Source organism: Maylandia zebra, linkage group LG7, assembly GCF_041146795.1.
Source record: "Maylandia zebra isolate NMK-2024a linkage group LG7, Mzebra_GT3a, whole genome shotgun sequence".
Classification (NCBI taxonomy): domain Eukaryota; kingdom Metazoa; phylum Chordata; class Actinopteri; order Cichliformes; family Cichlidae; genus Maylandia; species Maylandia zebra.
Window position 1 is genome coordinate 11,750,828 of NC_135173.1, and position 21,363 is coordinate 11,772,190.

The 21,363-nt window shown below is 40.0% G+C and overlaps 2 protein-coding genes and 1 long non-coding RNA gene across 6 annotated transcripts in view; 1 reads left to right on the top strand and 2 right to left on the bottom strand.

Annotated features, from left to right (window-relative positions):
• Positions 1 to 9,578, bottom strand: part of otogl (otogelin-like) — a 28,825-nt gene extending 19,247 nt beyond the window's left edge. For 2 of the 4 annotated variants that reach the window (XM_076885772.1, XM_076885771.1), the window contains exons 1-24: positions 9,061 to 9,170; positions 8,712 to 8,754; positions 8,330 to 8,375; positions 7,988 to 8,066; positions 7,792 to 7,884; positions 6,533 to 6,687; positions 5,879 to 6,000; positions 5,467 to 5,672; positions 4,802 to 4,926; positions 4,530 to 4,636; positions 4,314 to 4,420; positions 4,070 to 4,195; positions 3,888 to 3,996; positions 3,762 to 3,808; positions 3,529 to 3,674; positions 3,305 to 3,428; positions 2,951 to 3,128; positions 2,751 to 2,875; positions 2,293 to 2,502; positions 1,942 to 2,110; positions 1,710 to 1,784; positions 1,429 to 1,472; positions 975 to 1,140; positions 156 to 263 (exon numbers count right to left, since the gene is read on the bottom strand). In XM_076885772.1, the coding sequence (XP_076741887.1) occupies positions 156 to 263; positions 975 to 1,140; positions 1,429 to 1,472; positions 1,710 to 1,784; positions 1,942 to 2,110; positions 2,293 to 2,502; positions 2,751 to 2,875; positions 2,951 to 3,128; positions 3,305 to 3,428; positions 3,529 to 3,674; positions 3,762 to 3,808; positions 3,888 to 3,996; positions 4,070 to 4,195; positions 4,314 to 4,420; positions 4,530 to 4,636; positions 4,802 to 4,926; positions 5,467 to 5,672; positions 5,879 to 6,000; positions 6,533 to 6,687; positions 7,792 to 7,884; positions 7,988 to 8,066; positions 8,330 to 8,375; positions 8,712 to 8,754; positions 9,061 to 9,133 (2,783 nt within the window). In that variant the 5' untranslated portion in view covers positions 9,134 to 9,170. Of the gene's footprint in view, positions 1 to 155; positions 264 to 974; positions 1,141 to 1,428; positions 1,473 to 1,709; positions 1,785 to 1,941; positions 2,111 to 2,292; positions 2,503 to 2,750; positions 2,876 to 2,950; positions 3,129 to 3,304; positions 3,432 to 3,528; positions 3,675 to 3,761; positions 3,809 to 3,887; positions 3,997 to 4,069; positions 4,196 to 4,313; positions 4,421 to 4,529; positions 4,637 to 4,801; positions 4,927 to 5,466; positions 5,673 to 5,878; positions 6,001 to 6,532; positions 6,688 to 7,791; positions 7,885 to 7,987; positions 8,067 to 8,329; positions 8,376 to 8,711; positions 8,755 to 9,060; positions 9,183 to 9,254 lie in introns of those variants that run through there. The other 2 variants (XM_076885770.1, XM_012919585.3) reach the window with 2 other exon arrangements.
• Positions 9,178 to 15,482, top strand: LOC143419352 (uncharacterized). The gene is made up of 4 exons (XR_013099310.1): positions 9,178 to 9,311; positions 13,937 to 14,071; positions 14,609 to 14,641; positions 15,058 to 15,482. It is a non-coding gene; the product is annotated as an uncharacterized LOC143419352 (long non-coding RNA).
• LOC101475563 (synaptotagmin-A-like) lies at positions 12,609 to 16,947 on the bottom strand. Its single transcript, XM_004553406.3, has 8 exons — positions 16,797 to 16,947; positions 14,959 to 15,140; positions 14,498 to 14,611; positions 14,187 to 14,354; positions 13,913 to 14,080; positions 13,592 to 13,709; positions 13,102 to 13,235; positions 12,609 to 13,019 (listed from the first exon to the last, which is right to left on the bottom strand). Exons 1-8 carry the CDS (start codon positions 16,930 to 16,932, stop codon positions 12,813 to 12,815), a joined length of 1,227 nt encoding a protein of 408 aa, XP_004553463.1. The 5' UTR covers positions 16,933 to 16,947; the 3' UTR covers positions 12,609 to 12,812.
• Positions 16,948 to 21,363: the final 4,416 nt, after the last annotated feature.

The following is a 21,363-nucleotide window of genomic DNA, read 5'->3' on the forward strand; positions in this document are numbered from 1 at the left end:
CATAAGAGAAGAGCAAAAACAAAGCAGAGGTGGGACAAAAGACAAACTTTCTTTTGTAACTGCTTTGAGAATCAGTTGTTTGGAGATGACTGACAACCTTATAAGGAACCTCATTATTACTTTATAAATAATACAGAGGCAGGAAAGGTGTTTACCATTTGTAGCATGGTGTTTCCACAGTTTCTCCAGGCAGGTACTCAAGTCCAAGCCAGGAACAAGGGCAATTTTCTGGATAATAACATTCCCCCTGGTGCAGCACCAGCCTTCATGGGTAAAACAAAAGTAGGTGGTACAAAGCATGCGAACACTTAAACACTCAAACCCCATATCTGTGTTTGTCTCTGTGTTGCAATTAACACTTTAGCTTTTAGGCCTGGAGATCAAATCTCTTTTTGGAAAAAATGGTGGAGAAAATACATAAACACAAGATTCAACAGTTCAAACACAAACTCAAAACAATCAGTCATCTCCCCACTAATTAAAACAGTCACAATTATTAGAAATATAAACTCTAACAGGAATTAGTGTTCCTAAATTTAAGCTGCATTGAAGGTTTTTTTCCAGTATTATGGTGACAGTACTGAAAACCAGTCTTTCCCTGGACATGAGCTTTCAGAGTACTTTGTGCTCTGGTTGCTGAATATCGGCAAAAATCATGTAAGTGAAATTAAGACACATATATGCTGATGCCTGCAAGATGCTTCTTTTCACACAGTCCACAGTGGTGAGTGCAACCCATGCCAATGGCAAATGGTCCTGGGGTAGGTGAAAGGTGTTTTAACTACGTTAAGGTACCACTTTTTGTGTTTCAATGTAACTATCCTAACACGGGTAAAGCAGGGATTACAATTAGTATTAAAATTAACAAAAAAAAAAGTGACTGACTAACAGGTAGGAGGCCACTAAAAACAAATGAACAAATACCTATACATTCTCATGTTATTTTGAAAATAGTCACTAAGTCTTTGTATTACCCAGAAGGGCAGACACAGCCAGGTATGCATGGTGTACTGGGTGGGCACGTCAGGTTCAACATCAGGTTGCGGCAGGTTGGTGCACAGGCCACTCCTCCCCTCTGCTCAGTGCAGCTGTGGTACACTTTCCCCTCTGGACACTCCCCGACTTCTATACTATCTGGCTCTATGATGTTGATGCACGCGCGCGCACACACACACACACACACACACACACACACACACACACACACACACACACACACACACACACACACACACACACACACAAGAAAATCGATGCCCTAGTTGCCATAAACACCAATTGCAACATCAAGTCATGGGAAACAAGCCACAGCTACAGACATAAGGCTCTTGATTTCAGCAAGAGGGACATAGCCTGAAATGCCACTTTGTTACTGGAACGGACGAAAGCAGGAACTGAAGGGAGGAGGGGGGAGTGCAGAGAGGTTACCTTTTTCCTCTGGCACACACTCCATCTTCCCATTTCTGCACAGGCTGATGGTGGAGACAGGAAGGGAGAGAAAAAGGGGCGAGTGTTTGGGAAAGAGAATAATGTTATCAAACACAAGGTCAGTTTAAGTGCTCTACATCTCATTTGACAATCACTCAGGCTTAAACTGCTTTCTCAAATGGATCATGGTGTGTGCCAGTATGTTGCACTGTGTGCAGTTTGAAGAGCAAGAAGAGTGGGTTTTCAATTTTCAGTGCAGCTTACGGTCAGCTGTGACTCACCAGGGCCCAGAGGCACTGAAGGTCACCTCTCCTGGTTGTGACACCCCACCCATGGAATAACAGTGACACTGCGACCTGAGGAGAAAGTCATGAGAATATTTTGATTACATTTTTTAATGATGATGCTTTTTGTGTTTAAGTGCTTTGTGTGCCATTGTATGTCCTTTCTGGCCAAATGGCAACTGATACCCATTAGTAAGTAAGGATGATGTATGAGGTGCTTAAGGCTTACAGCTGCACACAGCGCTGGCGCACATCATCATAAAAACTGCCGTCTGGACAGCCGCATCCCTCGGCACAATCATCAGGGGTACATGTCTCATTGCTGGACATTGCCCGACAGGACCGGCCACAAGACGACACACACGAGTGGTACATCATTCCACCAAGACACACCACTCCTGTATATCACACACAGAGAATAGTACAAATTTGTTTTTCTGGGGTAAATTACAGTCTTCTGCGATCCCTTTACAATGCCTACATTTTGGGGCAGTGTACACTTAAATCTCATATCAATAAGAAGAAAAATCACAAAGGCACAAATTAATGTCTAAAAAAAATCCAGACTATGGAAACTTACCACACTCAGAGACTTGTGATCTGAAATTAATGTTGACTCCATGTTTGGAGCAAAGGTAAGCGTAATGAGCCAGTGCAGTGCACAAACAGCTGCTCCCACAGCGGCAGGCCTGATAGCGGCACTGCTGCTGGTAGATGTTTGGACTGATGTAGCCATGGCACGGAGCAAACACAGTGCCCAAAAGCACCTCACACTGGGATGCGTAGAATACTACAAGACACATAAGCCCACACGAAACTTAACACATCCTCATAGTTCCTTTGACAAGATAGATTGCCTGCAGCTAACACTTGAGCAATTCATAATTCAAACCAGAAAGCAGTAATGTTAGAATGCATAGTACAATCTGGGATTCAAACCCCTAAAGTTTTGCCTTAATCCTTTTCTTTCTTCATATTTTTTCATTAAGGCTAAAATGAAAGAATAATAACCAAATCCACAGTAATTGAAACTGTTACCGTTGTGCTGATTCATCTCACATGGGTCTGTAATAGGTAGATTAACTGGAGCAACACAGGCAGATGACACCTTCCAAGCACTGGCATGAAGCTGCGGAGTGCCCTCTATCATACCCGCTGGAGACCTACCCCCCACAAAAATATTCTCAGCAAAAGTCACATTTTCAACACTGACGTATAAGTGGGAAGTACATGCTCACAGGAAATCATCTCGTAGATTTCCATTGTAGGTTCCACAGAGTCCCAGCGTCTGTCCGCGCCACTGGCTGTCAAGCTGCACATAGACCCTTCCGCCTCGACCGTCATAATGCAGCCTGAAACCAATCCCAGTCTTCAGCTGTGTGAACACAGAGGTCAGCTTCCGCACCTCGACTGCATCTGTATGTCAGGAAGAAGTTTTAAAATCGAATCAATTGGTTGTTTTTTTTTAACTATTTCTAGCAATGTATTTACATGTACCATTTGATATTGTGTGTGTGTGTGTGTGTGTGTGTGTGTGTGTGTGTGTGTGTGTGTGTGTGTGTGTGTGTGTGTGTGCATCGTGTGATTCCTACCATCGACATATGGCAGGGCAGGCGCTGGGTTTACACCAATTATCACCTCCCCCTCTCTTGTCAAAGTGATTTGGCGACTTACATCTTCATCCAGCACTACTGTCACTGACTGAATACACACCTGCTGCTGTTGACACACATTTATACGGAAGGGGCAGTTATATCTGGATTAAAGGAACACTGCAGGCTTGTTAGGTGTGTGCAAAAGTAGTTGTGTGTGCTACCTCTGCACAAGTAGTATATTGTAGTGTGATGGTGAATCTGCTGCTGCTGCGGCTCTTTGCCAGGACATACTGACACGCCCCTGGCTGGAGAAACATCCTTCCGTCAAACGTCGTCACAAACACGTCCCCAACCACTGAACATTCAACTAAGAAGAGACAAAGAGAAGAGTGTTTTTGTTTTTTAAATCTGGATGCATTATTTCTTCTTTGGCTGTCTTCGATGGGATTCTCACCTGTGCAGTTATTCTCAGTGCAGTTCCACACACCACCCATGCACACACTGAAAAAACAAAACAGAAACAGTTAGCAACACGTTGGCTGTGCTATATTCTCACACAGTAACAGTTTTCCACACTCACCAGACACTGCATCCCTGTTGTAGCACCTGTCCTTGTACATATGACGTTCCATGATAAACACATGGACACTGAGAGGCAGCAATGCATGTTCCATTCTGCAGGATGAGACCTGCATGCAAGGATCTGAGATCAGTCAACAATTTCAGAGACATTAAAAAAATTTGGGGGGGTTCTTTGAATACCATCAGGACAGTAGCAGCCATCCAGACAATGCAGGTTGGTTCCCAGGCATTCTTTCTCAAATGTACAGGTAGGTGGACAGCAGCTGATACAGTCTCTATACACAAAACTCTCCTCACAGCCGTCATCTGAGCATAAACACAAACAACTGGCTTAACAATAAAAGTAGAACACAAGTGTGCACTAAATACATTATACAAGTTTTCATGTTTCCGCTGAAATCGTAGAGCAGCAGCCATTACTTACTGCAAGAAGGGAAGCTGTCTCTCCACTCTCTTACGGGATATCCAACATGGGAGCATGCTCGGGTGTACTCCACCAAGGCTCGACAAAAAGTTTCCTCATCATCAGAGCTGAAAACATGCATCAAATGTTTTCGGGGAACTGCTTTCTATGCAAAAAGTTTCAACTCAAGCAAAAGGTTGAATGTATCTACTCGACAGTGTGCTTGCTTTTACTTACACACAAAGGTCAGAGACACAACTGGCAACAAAGGGATTGGGATCGATGTTTTCATGACAGGACAAAAAGGGGAAAAAGAGAAGCGCACTGCATTTCTCTATAGCATCCTGCATACAAATAAAGTATGGTATGAATATATGCAACATAATATACCACCAGAAGTAAACAAAAATTAACACTGCTAAAAAAGGATTTATTATGGTGCACTTTGGTGGGCCTGATTTGTCTTTGCACATGTTATTAAGTGGAAATATTGCTTCTGTGGTTCTTACATCCATGTCTGACTCAGACTGGCAGGGCCCACTAAAGTCAAGATCCACTGAGGGACAGGCTCGTTCATGAGCAAGGTCCACTGCCCAGCTGTTAGCAAACAGTGCAGGTTCATCAGTCCGAATACCTAAAGTAAACACATATGTGCAGCTGTATGTGGTATACCCAGCATGACGTAGGTACAGACAAAAGATAAAAATGTATAAAAACACATACACAGAGTAAAAATGGAGTAGATTTTCCATTCAAACATACATTAAATTATTTCTTTAATTCATTAAACACAATAACATGAGACATAAAAAAGAGGGCTGATTATAAGAGGCACTAAGAGGAAATATGTGCGTGTAGAAATGCGCTGTAGTTGGTTCCTTTTTGTCTGTTGTCTTTCCTTGGGCTCATCTCCACATTACTGGTCATCTCTCCTCCCAAACAAGCGGGGCACCGTAGTTCATGTTACTAGGTCATATGAGGAAAGTCCATGCTTCTTCCAGCTATTCAAATCAAAACTACCAGTTCTCCCCTGTCCTTCCACTCTAGACTCCCCAGGTCCCACTGCTACTATAATTGGCCAGAATCAGTGTTGAGTGTATAATAACAATAATTATGATGAGTGGGTGCTGAGAGAAGGGATAAGAGGATGAGTCGCCAGTCAGGCCGGTCTTACCGCGAGCAGTGGTGAGGTCATCACCAGCAACATTGTTGAAGTTTCCACACAGGCCACAAGGGGCGCCTTGGTGCTCCTCGCTCATCTTCAGGTAGACGCCCGAGCCTCCATCCCAGGCCAAAGAGAAGCCAAACACGCTCTTCACGAGCAGGTAATCAGCCAGTCGTTCAATAAAGACACCGCCCACGGTCTGTGGTAAACTTAACCTGACATTATACAGAGACAGAAACATCATGAGATCATTGGATGACGTCAGGTCTTTGAAAATCTTACTTATAGTCTTCTATCGATTTTACAGTAGGTTTAGATGGGATGGCGAGCAAATGCTTTCTTTCTTTCTTCCTTTTTAGTTTTTATTTTGACACCTCTGCAGTTAACAAACACACACATACATGCACACACTCATATGCACCTGCGACCTCCCTGGTGGACCCGATATCCCGAGATGTGGATCTCCTCCTCGTTTGGGAAGAACAGACTGAGAGCTCTCGGACATAAATACACACTCCCCTCACACACTCTGCTGTTGTGAACCTGACAAACACCAGAAAATGATAGAAGTGGAATAAGAGCCACAGAGGGAAAAGCATACCGATTTATGAACAAGGGCTCATTAAAGCTACAACTCAAATTTTGCAGACTATCATTATCTAATAATATATGGCTGCAAGGATAAAGACATAATTAGAATGACTTTGGCACCTTTTTTGAAAAGGTTAATCATAATTAAAAACATTTTTTTGTCCTTAGTAAGGCAATTTTTTTGTTGAGTTTTTAGAAAACAATGGCACAAAAATAAATATGCCACATCGGTGTTGTGCTGACAGCAGATAGTTGTTAATAATGTATGCTAAACACAGACACTTTAAGACCTTGCCACATGACTGTTTTATAGCCTTTACAGATCTCCTATTTCCTGTTATTTTATTCAGTACAAGCAGTCAGATGCCACTGCAGTTTAGCTTATTTAAGAAACTTCCGTATTGCTTTGTTTTAACAGCAAACATGGCAATGTAGCAAGAAGCTAATATATAGACATAGAGTAAAGACTGATTACTAGCCTTACCCACACTGTGTACTGCGGTGTAGTTGAGTGACAATCCTGGGCCAAAATGTAAGAGCAGGTTCCAGGGAAGTAGAAATATATTCCATCAAATGTTTCATAGTGGTGCTGACCCCATGACCTGCAGATCCCATCTCTATCCTGGCCCTGGTTAGGTACTGAGAGGAAAAATGGGCACTTCAGTCAGACAAGATTCTTGTAATGATAGTGACACAAATGAACTGACGTATCATCGTTATGCCTTTCATCATGTTCTATTTCATTGCACTTATCAGAGGAAAATGAACTCCTGAATTTTCTAAAAGCTCTTTGTTAGAGGAAATCCCCATAGCAGGATATGCCAAGATGCTGCCGAGGGCCATTCCCAAAAATCTGAGGAGGTGGGTTGCGCTGACAGCAAACACATCTTCTGATTTTAATACTCTGACATGAATGACTCATTTTACATATCTTCAATTTCAGACATTAATGCTTAAAAAATATAATTTTCAAATTTTATTCAGTACTTTTTGAAGAATAGCTCAGTTGCCTCAATTATTATAATCTGTTACGGTGGGAGAGCTTGATATTTCTCTTGGGTGAAGCTTTTATTACCTTCATGACAAACCTGCACTCATGACATTCTTTCATATTTTCTTTCTGTAGTGGTGTTTTATTTTTAAAATTCATATTTTTTATCTTGTCAGTGCCATTTCAGGGTTTCTCCTCAAGTCTCAGCTGAGTCACAGGTGGTCTCTAAAGAACTGCATTGCCTTCGACCATTTGTCAACACTAAATTAGTTTTTATTGAAATGAAAAATGTCTTTACAATCACTGTGACCTCAGATCTCCTGATATGCTGTATAAGGAGCCTGTTCACAATATAGAAACCAGAAACTCCATCACTCAGCCCTTACCCTATTACCTAAGTTCAAGTGACTTTATATCAGCTCCTCTAGGGAGTAAAGTCTTTGTGTGCGTGTGTGTGTATGGGTGGGTGGTTTTAGTAGAGATGGAGGTTGGTGGATTTGTATCAACAAAGGAGAGACAGAGAGAAAGAGATCTGGGAAAATCTGATAATTAATGCTGGAGTGTGTACAGCTAATTAACATTTGTTGAATGATTGTGGAGCACATTCACAAATTCTTGAAGACTGACTATGTTATGTTATTAAAAAAGGGTATTGTTACCAAAGATGCTAGCCAGCTGGTTTATTGCATACCAAAAATGTGTGGTTATAAGACAAATCTGAAGGAAGACATGTAGATGGGTGGATTACTCACTGATCTGGCAGCGGTCTCCCAATGCCTGGAACTGGGCACAGTCACACACCCCACCTTCCTGACACCAGCCGCCATTGAGGCAGCCGCAGTATTCTGGGAAAGACAAAATCAAGGGTAATCATTCCAGCCTGCCCAGGTAAAGAGTGTTAAGTTTCCGTGAATGCATTTGGAATCACTTCACAGGCGGAGTATTTACCTGAAGAGGAATCTCTGGCTGTGTAGTTGTGCAAAATACTGCGTGACAGAGTACCCTCTGACAGCAATGGTCTGTACGTCTTGGAAAAGAGTAAACAACAGATGCTAAGAGTAGTTCCTTAAATAACTCTTAAGCTTTAACAATATCGCTGACACTGATGTTTCTGTACCACTGCTCTAACTGCTCCTGTAAGATAACAGTTGCGTCAAGTTGAGTGGGAGAAAGTGTACAAGTTAGTGAGTGTGTCTCATTCTCTACAAAGACAGCTTTGTGCCGCTTAGGGTGTTGTGCGCATGTGGGTGCCCTGACCTCCTCTGGTTCTCTTAGGTGTAGTGTACAAACCTCCTCCCCGAGGAGATCCCGTTTCCTCCGGAGTGCATTAGCTCTTCTGCACACACACACAAACATGCACATTAGTGGGAAGAAACAGTCAGAGGGGAGACTTAAGTGCACTTTACACCACTTGAATTTAGACTTGAAACCTCTCTGTACTGAACTCTCACACGCACATGTGCAGGCACACACAGACACACACTCTCATACACTGTCTCTGTCATATACACCATACAGGAAGTGTAAATGCATTTATCATGTTCACCCTAGAGCAATGTGTAAGAATGACATATGAAAAAAATGACTTTTCATTTGTATCATCTAATGTATTAATACTGTATTAATATTATTAGTAGACAGCAACATGTTTAGTATTCTTTCTTTTATTTACCTCTGTGGTCTTCCTTCTGCCACTGAAAGTCGACTCTGAACTCCTAAATGCAAAGTTATAAAATCAGCATTAAGGTTTCTGCCTTACTCATCTCAGTCAAAGGTATCTTATAGGTGTAAAATCAAAATACATCTCAAAGTGTACATCGTGTTAAGCAGACAGTTGTAAAATTGTATTACCATCTGTCAGTGCTAATACTGATAAAAGAAAGGAGAGATGAGTCGAAAATAACTTGTAAGACCTCAAGGATTTTGTGGCTTATTTATGTAAATATTGTCTCATACTTGTAATACATCATATAATATCAATAACATTAACATCTACAGAAGTCTGGATGTGTCTGACTTACCCTCAAGTAACAGCAAGTGGGAGACTGAAAACGACATAAGAAGAAATCGTTTCACTGTCCACTTTAAGTTCATCTCAGAGTCCGAAAGGAAGTCTCGCCGAAACGTTAACGGTGCATCTCAACTGTCCCGAGAGGAAAGAGTTCAGGGTGTTTGTTGAGCCGGTACGATGCCTGGTTGTACCTCTAAAACGTACCTGGTGGAGACAGCCCCCCGCTGACCAGCTGACGAGTAGCCTACACCTGTTGCGCAGGTAAGCCTGTTGCTTTGCTCTCTATCACTGCATCTTCAGCCAGCAGGCTGACGTTGGCTTGACCGTTTGCCACCGTGTGAGCCTACAAAGCTGCCCCTCCATAACAGAGGTTTTCACCTGAATGTACCGTAAAATCACTTGTGGGGTGGGACCCTTGTCAGAGACACAAACAGAGAAACAAGCAGGGGGGAAATGAACTAGAGAGCTTCGAATTAAGAGTCCAGTTCACAAAAGTTGGTTATATAGACATTATTAGCCAAAACAAACCATAAAAAAAACAAACATATATTTGAAAAAGAAAACAACAGGAGTAAAAGCCCTTCTGGAAGACAGCCCTGAAGTAAACTTAGTCCATTAGCTAACAGAAAAGTATGTTAGCTAGCTAAAAAAGAATACGAACACTGATGCAAAGATGTGTGAAAATCATTAAAGCTACCATATGTAAAGGTAGCAAAGCAAAAATAAATAAATAATAATAATAATAATAATAATAATAAAATGAATACATAAATACAAACAAATAAAAAAAAACATTTTCTTTTGTTTCTTGCATGTTTAAGATATTTGAACTAATTTCAATTAGACAAATTAGACAAAGATAACCTAATTAAATGCTAAATGCAGTTTTTAAAAATTATAATTTGATTTATTAACAGGCATAAATTGCCCCTTAAACCTAACAACTGGTTGTGCCACCCTTGGCAGCAAGGATTGCAATCAGGTGTTTGCAGTAACTGGCAATGAGTCTTTCTTATCACTTTGAGAAGTGTTGTTCCACTCTTGTTTGAGGAATTGTTTTAATTCAGCCACACCGGAAGATGTTACACCAGTAAATACTGGTGTATATTACTGCACTGCTTACTGGACTATTAGTGCAGGAATAACTTTCTCTTGCTACACATAACAAAGAATCTGTGCTTTCACGTTAACTTTATTTCAACCTACACTTAACACAGACAAAGCTATGTTATTGCACAGCACTTGCCACCACACTTCGCCAGTGTCATCTGGTGTCAGCTGTGATCTTTTTACTACATTTAGTAAGTATGCATGTTTTTGGACTGTGGAAGGAAGCTATAAAGACCCAGATGGAGCCAGAGCAGAATATGTAAACAAAAAGTCCCAGCCTGCCTTGCTGTGGGGTGACAGTCATAATCTGCGCCATTGTTCCATTCTCAACATGGACCTGTGAATCATTCAAGAAAAAAAATATTATTAAGTCATTAACATGGGATGGACCATTGTTGTTTGTACACATAGCAGACAATTAAGCAAATAACCTATTTTAAATTGTATCTTTCAGCACTTTGTTGCTTGCTGCCTGTAAAAAAAAACCATATCATGTCACCATTACATAGTTGACTCCATGAAAAATGCCAAAGGTAGGCCTGTCCATGATTTTAAGTTCTGATCAAAATGCCTCTACAGCGACATCTGCAGTTTACAGAGTTAGTGTGAGGACAAAAAGGAGGACGTCGCAAGTCTCAGCACCTCCAGATGGGATCTCTCACAATAATTTAATACACTTCAGCTTTTTTCATGCTGATGCATGTTGTAGCAGCCCCAAAGGACTGTTAAATGAGGAGAGAAAGGATTTAGAAGGAGGGGATTCAGCAGTGATGGAGCCCTGCTGGGGACAGGATAGAAAGTTTTGCTTCGCTGGCACACTTACAGGTCTCTCTGCCACACCACTAGCACTGGATGGACTGCTTCATAAGCTATAGCCTTACAGAATCCAAACAAAACTTGCTCTTAATGCACTGGCTGCAAAATCACTCATTACAGCTATGAAATCACCAAACATTAGTGTAAATCTCCTACAGGGAACAGAACTGATAACACACTAAATGTTTTATTAATTTCAGGTAACATCCTGTGGGTTTTGCACATGGTAAAACTTAATTATCCAGTTAGTTCTGCATAGACAGGATAAGTCAGGGTCTCCTCAGGCAGCTGAGATGTCGAACTCAGAGTTTTACACTTGAATCTTTTGTTATACAGAAGCAGTCTTATCAAAGCAATCTGAACATTTTTTTTTATTATTACTTTTAAAGTCAGATCCCTAAAAACTGAAACCAAAAATAGATTTGTTGTGAGGTTGTCCTGAGCTTTCCCACCTAAAGTCAGTAACTGCAGTAGCAATTATGGTATCATTATTGTTCACATGCCTGTTTACTATAATGGATGTAACCTCTCTAAACACAGCAAAATGCAGCATGGCAATGAATTAATTATTTGAGAAAAAATATTATTTTTTTGTGGGGCTTTAGGCTTTGTAGCATACACAGAGGCCTTTCCCTCTGAGCTGTTTAAAGGACCAGTTTATTAAAATAATTAAAGCTGCATATATTAGGATAGCTATTATCTACACTTATAATAATGCACCCTTGTTGTTCCTCAATGAAAATGAACTTCCTCCATAATTTTTTCATGGAATTCCTATTTGTCTGTCTATGTGTACATGAGGACAAAACACTACAGCGCTCACTATGTGCACATTATTACTTTACACTATATCGTGCGGCCATCTGCACTTCACAGATATATTTTTTAATCAAAGAAAAAAAAATGTGTGAACACCTATATCCCCAAAATGAGAAAGGATGGGTCATGGTTTAATGTAATTTTATGCACAATTAGGATTAACAAATACTGTTTCCCACCGGTTAAAATTTAGAAATAAAGACCTGTCATTAAAGAGTGAAGTGGGGTTTTTTTGTGTTATTTTGCAGAAATTGCCACTTTGTGGCTTATGCAATTACGAGCTTAAAACAATTTATTTGCTTTAGTTTCTTTTAGCATTCTGCATGGCTATACAAAGTCTGTGTTCATCACTAGTCCCTGTTAGAAATGCCCATGGTTTACTTTTGTGGCAAAACAAGAAAGGCAAATGTGACAAATTCCTATTTTCAAATTCTGTCAAGACAGGAAAAATAAAATATTCCTGTTGAGATTTGGGCCTGTTCCCACTCTCCACTTTGGCTAGAGCAAAGGAACAAGTCTGTAAGTGCCGCCTAGAAATTATCTTGGCTTCTCTTTCTTGGCTCCTCAATCACTGTGCACTATATTAACCTTTAATGATATTATTTTTCTTGTAAAATGTTACAGTGGAATACAATAGAAATTTAACGTACCTAAATGAATTTCAAAAGAATGAATCAGGCACTTAATAGCAGCCATACAAGTGCCTATTTTCAGCCCTTTGGCTTGTCTATTGCGTAAGTGTAATTTTCTTGGTGGACATCATAGAACAGATGACACTTACAAGTAAAAAAATGTAATTTGCTTTAATAACACTGTACATAGTGATGCATCTTTGATAAGGCAGAAGCAGGAGGAGGGAATGAAAAGCTTGCAGCCTGTTTTAAAGACTTGGATATTGTCATGGCTAAAGCAAGTTATCATTGAGTAGAATTAGTCAGTTAAGCTGCTTAACATTCTAAAGGAACAAAAATTAGAAGTATTTGAGGTAAATGCTGAGTTTTATATCCCTCCAGGCTTTCATTTCTTGTTGGAAATTAGTGCATTGACTTCATCTTCTGGTTGAAGGCTATGCCACTGGGCTATTGGCCGCCGGGGGTTGGCCAGCATGTCTGACCAATGGCGTTGCTCAGTTCCAGTGCTGTTCCCGCCCAGCAACACCTTCCCAATAGCGTCGTTCTTCCCAATCTTGTCATAGTCGAGCACAGTCACTGCTACCTGCACCTTCTACAAATGAAAATACAGATGCACAAATATCAGTGCTGATTATTGTATTTGTGTGCTTGTATTTGCAATTAAAAATGTGTACCTCTATCTGTTCACAAGGTACTTCAAAGCTGAAGGATTCATTGTAGTAAGGGTTCAAAGTGTTTTTCTTAATTGTTGTTTTCTTTTTCTTGAGTCTTTTCCCATTCTGCATTAAGTGGATCTTCACATATGGGTCTGGAAATGAGAACAGGGAGTTTTTATGTCACAGAGCAGACCAACGGCCTGGCATGGATGCAGTAACTCCATCAATGAAGCACAACATCAATTGTCCTCTTTTTGAAAGTGGGCACAGTACTAAAAAGGCATTTAGAAGACCAAAACTGAGCCAGCACTACCAAATCTGGAGTTTGAAGAGAGCACCTGGTGAAATCATCAATTACACAGAGAGACATATGTTTAGATGTTTAGATTTTGTATTAATTGGTTTGCACTGAATCATGAAAATTATCAGTACTAAAAAAAGGTCAAAAAGATTATTGCCAAAGGCTTTAAATCTGAGATGATTTCAAAGTTTTTGCTGCTTAACTCACCTGATAATCCACCCACATCCATTTTCTTCAGATTTTTGGCCTCCAAAATCACCACTGTCAGCTTCCCTGCCGTAGGGACATACCTCAAGGACAAACATATGTCTCCAAGCCGTTCACTCTAATACACACAAGGAGTAGTGAAAAAGAAGAGTATCACATTCGATGAATGTTTAATAAATTTTAATGCATAAATTATTAATTAGTAAAAGAAGCTGGAGTTCCTAAGACTGAAATGCTTTGTGTAGTATTTAAAAAGCTAAACGCATTCATCTTCTGTGCTCCTCCCTTCTTCACCCTCCCCCTGTCATAATATTCTCCTACCTCCTCCTTCTCTGCCTTCTGCAGGTCCCTCCACTCTTGCAGAGACTGGCTGAAGTCCACACTGCTCATGGGTATCTTCACAGCTCCAATAGCATCATGTTTTGAGAAACGGTCAAAGTCATACACAGTCATCACAAGGCTCTTCCCGCCCAGCTCAGTGTATGGTACCTGCAGAGCAGAGAACATGATTAAAGGCAGTCATTTTGCACATATATTAACAGAGCTGCTAGTCAGGGGAAATGACCTTTATTTATGTTGGTGTATTACAATTTACCTTAAATGTGAAAGTCTCATTGAAGTTGGGTTCTAAGGTCTTTCTATGAACTTTGGTTTCAAACTTTTTCTTTTTGTCTGGTAGCAGATAGAGTTTAACGTAAGGGTCAGAACTTCCTCCCACATCCATCGCAGGTAGCTCTGCAGCCTGCAAGATGCCTACCACCAGCTGGAACATGATAACAGGGGAATGTAAGGGGGAGAAAAGAGACTCTGGCTAATTGACAGGGAGAAGAAAAGTATTCAAATGTGACATTTTGAGAGCTGGCAGATGGTGGGCAAAACGCATCATAGTGAATAGCTGGGACTCACCGTATTATCTGTGAAATTGTAGTCTAATGTGAAATGTAGTCTGCCCAGCTTCTCGTCTTCCTCGGGCTCGTTATCTGACAGCTCTGTTTCTTTGTCACATTCATCTTTCAGGGACTGCATGCAGACAGACATGCATCACATCAGGTAATCTGTGCTACAACTTGTGAGGATGTTCCTTCTGTATGTTGTGTACCCTCACACAACCAGACACAGAAATAGATGATACATGAGCAATGTGTGACACACAGCTTTGATTAAAGTCCAGAACAAGTTATCTCACACCATAGTTCAACTCTTATTACAACATGAAGGAGTACAAAACATCCATATGTCTGAACACACACTGACAGTTTTAGTAGTCCTGGATGACCCGGATGTCAGGACTGTGATACATTGCAAGGACAATGCGTCTGCAGGCGGGAGAGGGGGGGGGAGACAGACTGTGTGTTTTTACAGCTTACCTCATTGTAACCTCCATCCATTTCAGTGTCACAACCTCCCTTACTCTTCTCTTTCCCCTTTTTCTTGTCCTTTTCTTTGCCCTTGTCCCCCTTTTTTAGGAACTTCTTCCATACGCACACAGCGCAGGACAGCACCATACACAGGCTCACAATACAAAGGGCAGCGACAGCCCATGATGGCACTGCAAATCCACAAAGCACAGAGATTAATCATACATAAATGTTTGACAAAAAATTTAGTTCTTGTTGTTTTCTCTTAAAATCGTTTTAAGGCAAAATGAAATAAAACAAATTTCTACATTGTCTGAATTAAGAGTACATAAAGTGAACACTGGGAAATAGTGCAATGAACCCTAATGTTCCTGTATTATTTGTTGAATAGCTGATAATTCAAGTCTTTATGGAATTTTGCATTTATTGTAAATCAACTGTACAGCTCTACAGTGTTATCTATGAGGGCACAATCCATGGAAATTTTAGACCATAATTTGGAGTTATGTTAATCCAGATTAAAACATATTGCAAGGTGTTGTCATCTGTCATGTCATGGTATTATCACAGCATAGTTCAAGTGCTTGTTCTGAAGTGTCGTTTCAAGGGACATCACCATCTCCAAGATTACATTTTTGTCATTTGGCATGCAATTTTAAATTTTCCAAAAAATGTGCATGCATATGGCTGTCCAAGCGGTACGCATGTATAACTCAAGTTAGTTTCTTTCATTTAAGGAACATTTCTAAATTGCAAGCTATAATCTTCTCTGAACTAGAGAAAATTGTTCATGTGTTTGTGTCATTGCGCCTACATTATTCTAATGCCTTATTTACTGGCTTAGATCAATCATTTCTGTCACGCCTCCAAGCAATACAAAACGCTGCAGCTAGACTCCTAATGCACTCTGGCAAGTGATCTTACATCACCCTTGTTTTATCCTCTTTACATTGGCTCCCAGTTGATTTTAGAATTTGTTTTAAAATTCTCACACTTCCCTACAGAGCACTAAATGGAAAAGCTCCAGACTACATATCTCAAAATCTATTATTTGTCCCTCATACAAGACTGAAGAATAGGGGGGGGGCAGAGTCTTTCAGTCTGTGGCACCAAGGCTCTGGAACAGTTTATCTCTGTGAAATCTTTTTTTGAAAAGAATACTGTTAAATTGGGCGTTCAGTTGACATTCTTCTTCTTTTTAAGTTTTTATTCTGTTTTAATGTTGTTGTCTATTGGTATTGTCTCTTAATTGTTGTAGCATAATGCAACATATATCTGTAAACAGTGCTATATAAATACATTTGACTTACTTAATCTGAAGTACAACAACAAAAATATAAAAAGAATGATTTCCAACTATGATTGTCACACAAACTTGTAATGCACTACTACCAGGGAGGGTATTTTAAAATTAAATCTATATCATTTAAAATATGTCTATATGTTTAATGTGGGATATTTGCTCCATAAAAGCAAATGTGTCAAATATGGCATTTTAGATGTTGTTCTGTGCTTTGGCCTTCAAAAATATTTGTTGAAATTATATCACTTGCATTACTGTTTGCTGTTAGGGGATAATATCTGACTGAATCATTGCAGCTATCCGATCCCAGTCCTCCAGCTGACTGGGAAAACACCGATAATACTAATAAGAAATGTGAGATGTTCAAATTTCTTAATAGTGCACAAGTTTCTTAATTTCTTCATATACTTTACCAAATCCCCGTAGCAGCTAGAAAAAAATGTAACTTGCTCACATTCATAATTTTTATAATCCTTTTTCCTAATTTTCCTGGTTACAAATGTTAATTCATACATTTTATCATTAAGTCATTTCTCAAACTCACTGTGGATGCTGTGAAGTTCACTCATGAACTTATTAAGACTGTGGCCTCCAGATTTTTGGTCTGGCGTGGTAGTTGCATTTGGCAGATGGGTAGGGGTAGCTGAGGTGCTTGGTTCAACTCGGTGGTTCCCAGTCATTATTAGAAGAGTGACGACAGAAACTGGTGAGATGAAGAAAAAAGATTGCTCAGCCCTAAAAACATCACAGCACGTGCAATAAAGCGAACATTATACTTCCATAAAATAGAAGACTGTTGCAAACTTTCCGTAGAACCATCCAAACAAACAATATCAACACGGATACACACAAAGGAGAGTTTCCATATTTGTTATTGATCAGATAGCAGTAATGTGCTTATAGATGCTGTACCATCAGTGAGAAATGACTTCTCTTGTTTCTGCTGGCCTGGCAAAAACACTTGAAAACAGGATGTGAAAGCTGCTCTCTCTCTCTCTCTCTTTCTGCCAAACTGCTGACATGGAGGTGTTTGGTGAGGTGGGAGGTTGAAGCGTCATGCGTGGACCTCTGCTGTTCCACAATGAGCTGCCAAAGGTGAAAATCATGTGCCAAGGTGATGTTTAACAAAGGCAAACAAACTAAGTGAGGGGAAGTTAATTTGCCAAAAGTTGGCTCCCAAATGCAAAACTGTTTTGGTACGTTATATTCTATTCTGCAGACATCGCGAGGATTGAGTATCTGAGGCTGAATCAGCAGATGGGATCACACACAGATACTGATCTCATTTTATGTCTGCATTTTCAGGATCATACACCAATTTTGTCTGAAAAGATACACCACTGTTACTAAGAGTTGCAGGAGCAAGCAGAATTAAAGGGATACCCAAAGGAATCAGGAGTTCTTCCAAACACTATATCTACAATATTACAGAGCTCTGACACTGGTGATATTATTGTGTATTCTAAACAGCATTGCTCAAAATACATGATAAAATGTTCAGCTGTCCATGTCCTATGACAGATTCTACAACATTTAGAAAAAAGAGCTAATTTGATGCAAGACACTTAATCAACATGTATGACTCTATTCCAAAACAGAAGGTAATATGTAATATGTAACAATATGTATAAAAGGTGTCAAATTCACCTAAATGTTTAGACAATATACAGCTTAGCATATATATCAACCTCCAAAGGTTTGTTCCTTCAGAGGAAGTTCCCTTTGCTAGTTATGATTTTACATATTATTAAATGACCAAGACTGTATCCAGTAGACAATATAATAAATATTTACCATTGTGTATTCATGAGTCTTCACATAGTTAATATTTAGGTTCACCACAGTCAGGACAGAAAAAGACATTTCAACTGATGAAACAACATTTGAAATTAATAGAAAATAGAGACATACCTGTATTAAAGCGTCCCAGCAGCAATATTCGGACTTGCGGGCAATTCTTTTCCTTACACAAAAATGCAGGAGGAAGATAAAAGATGACAGAACACGAGACGCAGATGAGAACGGTGAGGTAAGGACCACCACGCTGGCCGTTGTCCTTTTGTTTTTGTGTCTTGTGCGTTCTTAGACATAAAGAAGAACAGTGCAGGTGTGCGAGAGCTGGATCAGGAGCGAGCGCGAGAGAAAGGGTGGGGTGGGTATAGGTGAAATGGCAGCTCAGTCATCTTGTGTTGCTTCCCTCTGTGTGTGTGTGTGTGTGTGTGTGTGTGTGTGTGTGTGTGTGTGTGTGTGTGTGTGTTCTGGTGAATTTGTTCTGTGCATTCAGGTCTCATGGGAGCACTGGTCCTGATTTCTGCCACCCCACCTCTTGTGACCTCTGTCCCATCCCCGCAGGTCACCCTCACCAGGCCAGTGATGTATATTCATTAGTGTAGTGACATGGCATTTTAACAGCTCGTTAGCATACTGAGACTTCAGCAATAGAGGACATTTACATTCAGCGTGGACGGCTCGATATGCGTGCGTGTTTGTGTGCATGCGCGCATCTGTACATCTGGCAGTAGCTGCAGAACTGTCTCATACTATCTATGGACGATGTTGCCTGATTTAGAAACTTAGGATGTGGTTTCTGCAGCAACACTGAGATCAGGTTCCTGCCCCGCCTCATTCACCTTGAGGACCTAGAGATACTGTACAGAAGGAGGGATGAGACAGAGGGAAAAGAGAGGGTTTGGGGGATGGGCTGGGAAATATGGAGATCAATGTAAGTTGCTGTTTGTGACATGTAGAAAATAGTAGCACTGTATTTTATTTGGTCACTACAAACTGTTTTAAATGCTTTAAGTGAATTAATTATAGAGAAGGCCTGCAGGCCAGAGATGTGCTGCTAATCCTGCGTTCACCTGTGAGAAATCACAATTATTGGCCTTATTTTAGTAAATAAGCTTAATTTTAGGACAAGAAGCTGTATAATCAACTTTTACCAGAGACACATTACAACAAAATACAAATATCCAACATTTATCATATATAGATTTCATGAGTATGACCTTTGACCTTTTTCAGGTTGAAAACAATATATGTTAAGAGTATAATCATTATTTACTCAGAAATCATTAATTAATCAGTAAATTTATGATCATAACTCATTTATATATAAAAAACTCCCAATGAAACAGTATGTAACACTGAAGAGTGTAATGTTATCTCAAGTTGAACTATAAGTCATGAAGGTTGGCACCATGTGACACTTCGTTACATTTCTCATTTAATGTTTCATGTACTCTATTTTGGAAGTCCTGCATTTATCTAACAACACATAGGGTGGTCTGAGCCCAAGTAATCAATATAGTAAGATTTGTGTTTGGATGCCATGTCTTGCACAGCATCAAAGGTTTTATAGTGCAAGACAGATGGTACCTGTGCCCTAAAGTCTTTCAGGTCAGAGTGACCTGCTAATGGTGGTGAACAAAGGAACTGGAATTTACTGACTTTTCAGAGTTCACCACCTGCCAGAGATGAGATCAAGAATGGAAATTTAGAGAGGATGGGTGTAGTAGACCACTACCTATAAAAGTAGGGGCCCCAGAAGGTCCTGTGGGCTTGCCTTTAGTTGAGCTTAACCTCAGCATGGGGCACTTTTTGTCCATTTTTCATCTATGCTCCAATTAGTATGCTCTTGACACGTCTGGTGAGGGAAAGAAAAACTGACAAATGAACCAAAACTGGGGAAAAGCTAAGGAAAACAAATAACCTGTGGATGGAAACATGGGCAAGAAATGAGGAACCAGCAGACATGGGGAAAAAGGGCAGAAGAAACACAGAGACACACAAGGAACAACACGCAGACAGACCAGCAAGGAGCAGAAGGAAGCACACACTAAATATACACACAAGGTAAAGAGTAGACAACAGGAGGGAGACACAGCTGAACCTAATTAGACATGACGACGCAGGGAGGAAGCAAAACAGATACGCTGACAAAGGACAAGGACTATCAAAATAAAACAGGAAGCTTGACAGCAAATTTAAAAAAAAACCTAGAGGTAGGACTCAGGGAACACGTAGTGACAGAGGACACCAACTCTAGACGTATAAGCTAAAGCGCAGTGACTGGGGAGACATAGGCAACAGAGACTTAACACAGGCAAGGATAAATACCAAGGGAAGAAGAACTAAGATCACTAAGACTTAAGAAATAAGGATAACCAAACCCAGGAATACAATACTTAAACATATTAACACAGAACTTGAAACACAACCGTGGCAGCTTTCCCTCCTAAACCACAGCCTTCCCTTACTGTCTTAAATAATCTATTCCTGTAATTTCTGTCATGAAGCTGTGTCTCCATGTTTTTTGCATGTTGTGGCTCAGAAAATACTTGAGTTTATTCTAATGTACTAATATAATTCTATTATTATGATATAGCAAGTTTAGCTTTGCACAAAAATAGCGGGTAGAAATGTCATTGAAATATCAAATTTTACTGTCTTTACTATTTTGAGTATATGGCAGAGCCTGTACTTTTCACCTTTACATAAGTAAACAAGTTGAATCAGTACTTCAGAGTTTACTGGAGTATTTTTAATACTAGTATCTGCAATCTGCTGCTCAGGTAAATAAAAAACTAAAATTGACTTTCCTTTTTTACCTGACCTGTATTCTCTTTTCCACTAAATATTTCTTATTACTTGTTGTAGTGTGTACTAGAAATAAAGGCTGGGTGATGTGAGGAAAATCTATTATCACAATATTTTTTTGGCTATATCATGTCTGATCTCTCTTGTTCTCTTCTTCATCTCTAGGTTGGTGCTCCCTGCTCCGACTTTCTCCTCCTCTTTCTCACACGCTGCTGAATTTATCCTTGTGTGTCAGAGGTGCAAAGCCATAAGAATGAACAATAAATAGAACTGAAACTTTTTGGGTTGTTATTTAATTATTGAATTCTGTGAAGTGGAGGCGTAAAAAGAGCTCAGGTTATTTAATTAAGTGGTACTAGCAAACATAGGGAACATACATACATCTGCAGCCATGCAGCTGCACTGCTTTTTTAAGGTTGAGTGAGGATGGGAAGAACAGACAAAGAAACCACATGCTCAAAAATAAACAATAAATTGACCTCCCCAAAGGGATTAATAAAGTTCTATTCTAT

What these genes read in the sequence shown, in the direction of transcription:
- LOC101475563 (XM_004553406.3), bottom strand. Translation starts at nt 16,932, where the DNA reads ATGACTGGGAACCACCGAGTTGAACCAAGCACCTCAGCTACCCCTACC. An exon ending in TGAACTTCACAGCATCCACA is followed by an intron (nt 15,141 to 16,796) that starts GTGAGTTTGAGA and finishes GTGGATTTGCAG; the next exon opens with TGCCATCATGGGCTGTCGCT. An exon ending in ATGAGACTTTCACATTTAAG is followed by an intron (nt 14,081 to 14,186) that starts GTAAATTGTAAT and finishes TCTGCTCTGCAG; the next exon opens with GTACCATACACTGAGCTGGG.